The sequence below is a fragment of the Pinus tabuliformis genome, chromosome 1_2 (assembly GCF_031772625.1).
Source record: "Pinus tabuliformis cultivar Carrire ecotype Pingquan chromosome 1_2, CPIR1, whole genome shotgun sequence".
Taxonomy (NCBI): Eukaryota; Viridiplantae; Streptophyta; class Pinopsida; order Pinales; family Pinaceae; genus Pinus; species Pinus tabuliformis.
This window is the reverse complement of record NC_142298.1, coordinates 1,227,264,328-1,227,269,104: the sequence shown is the minus strand read 5'-3', so window position 1 is coordinate 1,227,269,104 and position 4,777 is coordinate 1,227,264,328. Positions and strand designations below refer to the sequence as shown.

Below are 4,777 nucleotides of genomic sequence, written 5' to 3'. Positions count from 1 at the left end.
TGAATATCAACTAGTTTTTGGTTTAAATGGGTGATTATCAACTAGGCAAATTTTTGATTTAAATGGGTGAATATCAACTGGGAAGATTTTAGGAAAGGGAATTAAAATAAAATGGAGATAGATAAGTAAAATATATTTTTATACGTAAAATATATTTTCTCTAAATATTTCCCTAACATTTATTTAAATTATTTAAATAAATTTATTATTTAAAATCCTGATATATTTAATTATTTACACTCATGATATCTGTTTAAGTTTTCAATTTAATGTTTCCGATTTTAAAAGCTTAAACATAAATTTAATTATTTATACTCGTCAAATCGGTTAAGTTTCAATTTAATGTTTCCTATTTTAAAAGATTAAACCTCTTAACATTTCAATTTTAAAAGGTAAAATCACTTAATATATAATACACTCTAAAGGTATGCTTAAAACACACATCATAAAACACATTAACTTACTCATACTCTTTTATATATATATATATATATATAATTAGCTTTAAACACACATCATAACTTACTTTTATACTTTTATATATATATATATATATATATATATAATTTCCAATGCTTCATAGGTTGGAAAAAATGACAAAAAAAACAGCAATTACAAGAGCGATGGCACCCACACAATATACCCATCCTACCTACTGAGTAATGAAGACACAACATTTCAATAATTATCTTTCAAAAAATATTATATCAAACTTTAATATGCCCAATGTTCCATATAACACACTTCATACAATTGAAACTTGGAACTTACACTGGGTCAGAAAACTGAATTACTTGTTCATTCTGAACATTATTCATTTTCTATACTTCTATCTGTCCAACAAGTCAAAGGAGGAATGTGATGCATCCCAGCATCTTGTAACATAATTATGAATGACACCCTACAAACTGATCCTCAATCCATGCTTGGGCCTGGCATTGCAATCCAGTTTAATAAATAAATAACAATGGGTTTAGTGTCTGAATTATATACACTTAGAACAAACACAAGGAAAAAAACCTCTGGCAAGGCTATATAAATGAATTGTCTATAACATGGTCTAATATTCCATCCATGGTGCAAAATCTTCCAATTTCTTGTATTGATCTTCATTCGCATCTGTCATGAAAACTTCCTCATCCATACTCTCATGTATGGTTGAAGTCTCGTAATAAGAAGGGCTGTTGAAGTTGAGGCCTTCAAACCACTCGTTAGAATTGAAGATATCAGGGACCATTTCTGTTGTTATTGTCATGAACAAATCTTCTATGCTGCAGTTCAGGCCTGTCTCGGACTGGAAGTAAGTGTAATCCTTGACTATACTCTGGATTAACAAAGATATACAGCTTTGGTTAGAACTATTAATGTAGCACAACCCATAAGATATAAACAACCAAATGACAGTAAAGAACAATTAAAACTCAACCATGAATCCGGGGCTCAATGTGCTCAAAAGTTGAGATTGATTTCCATAAATCATAAATTCATTGAAGGCATCACTACATTCATTCTGTCTGTTCAAAAGACTACATCCCAGCCCTTTTAAGAGGAAAATTTATCCGGTGTATTCCTAATAGGCTATAGCCCCTAAGAATGGCGCATAGAAAAGACACACCATAAATGAAACTCTATTGTTGACAAAATCAAATCAATAATACTCTTCATTAAAAGGAAAATCTATTTTGGCAAAACCCCACTTTGAGATCAAGCATTTTACATGAACCCAAGTTTAAGCAATTGATTCAGACTTTCCCAAGCCAAGGTGAAAATGCTGGCGCCTGTTTGGCATGGAGTTATGTTTGAGCTTTGCCAGCTCAGACTCAAGAAAATTTAAGAATCCAAGTTTACAAAACGTCACAACATAGATATTGATGACTATTGGAACACCAAGAGTACAAATATTAAAGAAAAATTGCTTAACATTTTCATGTATAATTCCAACCGCACAATTTCGACTAGAAAATGCTCTATTGATCTTGGGAATCTATCAGATTCTTTGAGTACATGCGAGTACAATAAACTACTGTACAAAAATACTAAATTTATTGAAGCATTTTTCCTGTGCACAGGATACTGAAAATGCTGAGATGGAGGGCTTATTCCTGAGGCCCGTATTCAAGACTGTGATACAAGACTTATTCATGTCCATTTCTATGACTCTGAGTAACATATTCATGCCCAAATCCATGAAAATCGTACTAAGTCATGAAATTGTCAATAAGAATACTACACATGTTCCCAAATATATATAATGGTATGAAGATACAGGAGAGCTTGAGAGTAGTATGAGGAAGGAAACTATAACTGTTCTTAAATATATATAATGGTATGAAAATAGAGGAGAGCTTGCGAATACTGTGAGAGGAGAGGACATTTTTAACTTCAGAGATCATTATTATAATTATCAACCGTTAGGTTATGAGCCTGACTATCTTTGTGAAGGTTTTTTCATCCGTATTAACATCATGGTAAGTTGGAACTCATATGCTACCACAAATTAGACCTCAGAACCAACATGACCTAGCACATAAAAGAAGAGGGGATTTTTAAATTGTAAAAACTATTTCAAAGCTCATCCAATCTTTTAAAACAGAAAACAACAATAATCAATGTCATGATTGGAAAGCAAGGCTCCCACAGATGCAATGAAAACTAATTTGCTGTTTCATTAGAAGATAAAAAGGCACAGCAATACAAAAATGGAAGAGATCCCAAAGATACAAAATAACAAACTCCCTCTACTGCTTATTATATGCCTCCACCAGGACGGACACTGTCAATAGTTCGATCTAAAGGTGTGGAGCCTCTAGTTTTATTATTAAGGACACCATTAATGACTTGATGAAAAGAGGTGTGGGTTGATACCATTTTCTGATAGCATGTTCAAAAATTGGACAGGCCGAGAAATCCAGGACTTGTCCCTGGCCTCTGAGATGCTCTGTTGCTGAGATACATAGGGCAACCTTTGCGGTTCATCTAATGTGTGGATTGCTACCTCCAACGTGTTCAAAATTTTGTAACATACCCAAACAAACAAAATTCTATAATGTTGGATATATTAAAGACTGCAATTGTCCATTGTTTGGTCCCATATCAATTCAATCATTTGAAACCAATCTCAAGAAACAAAACAAAAGCAAAATGCAGTTTAGCCACGGCCATTTATGTGCCTTAATCGCGAACAAGACCAAGATCATGGGCAATATGTACAGAAAGTATATTTCATTTATCCTTGACAACCAGATCAAAATAATCTTGACACCCTTCAATATCAAAGGATTCAGGTTTACTGAACTTCAAGAATGCAAAGACAACAATGCTGATGATTCAACCACTCATTCTCCAGCCCAAACAAAATTTACACATACCATTCATTTAAAAACACCCACTATTTCCAACAAGAAGAACAATATATCTAGGGTATATTCACCTCATAGGCCCTGTTGATCTGCTTGAATCTCTGTTCACTTCCCCTGTCTTTACAGACATCAGGATGGTACTGCCTTGCAAGACGCCTGTAAGCGCGCTTGATTTCATTCCTCGAAGCGTTTCTTCTCACCCCAAGAACAGAATAATGATCCCCTCTGCAAGCCCTCGCTCCGAAAGTTGCCCCTCTTCTCCTCAGCTCCTGGTCACATGAATCCGAACAGCAGCATGGGACCGTGGGTAATCTCACCGAGTAGCAAGCCATTGGACAACAGAGAAATCCTCTGATGGGTATTCTCAGTTTCCGATCTAGGTATAAAACCCACCTACAATTTTAGCCCCAAATAGCAGGATTTTTTTTTTCAAATCTTCAGAGATGGGTATCTACAGGTCTGTGGATCGATCTCCACGGAGTTATAATCACAATTGCTTCTATATACAACGAGAACAAGCGATCCCTGCAAGGTGAGCCGAGCGGAGATTGCAAGTTCTCCGATGAATCCATTGTTGGGGATTGAATTTATAGATGAAGAGAACATGGAAAGTTGGGAAGCTCGGGGAGCCGTCATCAAAGTCAAATTAGAGGCTTGCCGTGGATTTCGGTCGTTGCGTACGGCATGGTTGTTTCCGTGTGTTTTCTTTTTACATCATGATGTTTCTCTTTTATTCCCTCACGGAATTCGTTCACACCCATCTAAACTTGACCTTGATTTGCTTATATATTTAACAATATAAATATTTTAATGGTTACTTATTTTGCCCTTCATATTTTTCTGAATCAATGCTAATTTCAATTTTAATATTTATTTATAAATTAAAGTTCAAGTTTTTTAAATGGAAATGGACATTATTTTACAATCAATTTTATAAAGGTAAAATAAAAATTATTGTAAAAATTGAATAAAAATTTTAAAAAATTCTTGTAAAAATTGAATGAAAATTTTATTCACTTATAAATTAAGGGTCACATTTTTAAACTGAAAATGGGTATTATTTTATTGTAAATTTTGTAAGGTGGATGGGAAATTTTTAGAGTGAAGATGGATATATTTTATTATTAAGTTTGTAAAGTGGGGATAAAAAAAGTTGTGGTAGTTAAGGTAATAATTTAAATAATTGCGGTTAAGTATTATTAGCTTAACTTGTTGAGGATGGGTCTCGTCAGCAAAGCGACCTAGGATCAAACCTCACGGAGGTTGTTGTGCTTGTGCTAGGGGGAGTCACGAAGGTTGTTGTGCTTGTGCTAGGGGGAGGAGACATGCTAAAATCTAGTCAGCTTAGCACTGGTGTAGCCCAGACTGGGTGCGATCCTCAAATGACTTTACTTTGACGACTTAGATGCCCCTGAATC

At 34.4% G+C, this 4,777-nt stretch overlaps 1 protein-coding gene across 1 annotated transcript; it reads right to left on the bottom strand.

Annotated features, from left to right (window-relative positions):
* Nucleotides 1–663: 663 nt before the first annotated feature.
* Nucleotides 664–3,935, bottom strand: LOC149210676 (uncharacterized). The gene is made up of 2 exons (XM_089396761.1): nt 3,431–3,935; nt 664–1,324 (listed from the first exon to the last, which is right to left on the bottom strand). The coding sequence occupies exons 1-2, from the start codon at nt 3,689–3,691 to the stop codon at nt 1,061–1,063; spliced, it is 525 nt and encodes a 174-aa protein (XP_089252887.1). The 5' UTR covers nt 3,692–3,935; the 3' UTR covers nt 664–1,060.
* Between the last annotated feature and the right edge of the window lie 842 nt (nt 3,936–4,777).

Bases quoted from the DNA above. Each gene is read 5' to 3' on its own strand.
- LOC149210676 (XM_089396761.1), bottom strand. From the start codon at position 3,691: ATGGCTTGCTACTCGGTGAGATTACCCACGGTCCCATGCTGCTGTTCG. The intron at 1,325-3,430 runs GTGAATATACCC...TTGTTAATCCAG, and splicing joins AGATCAACAGGGCCTATGAG to AGTATAGTCAAGGATTACAC.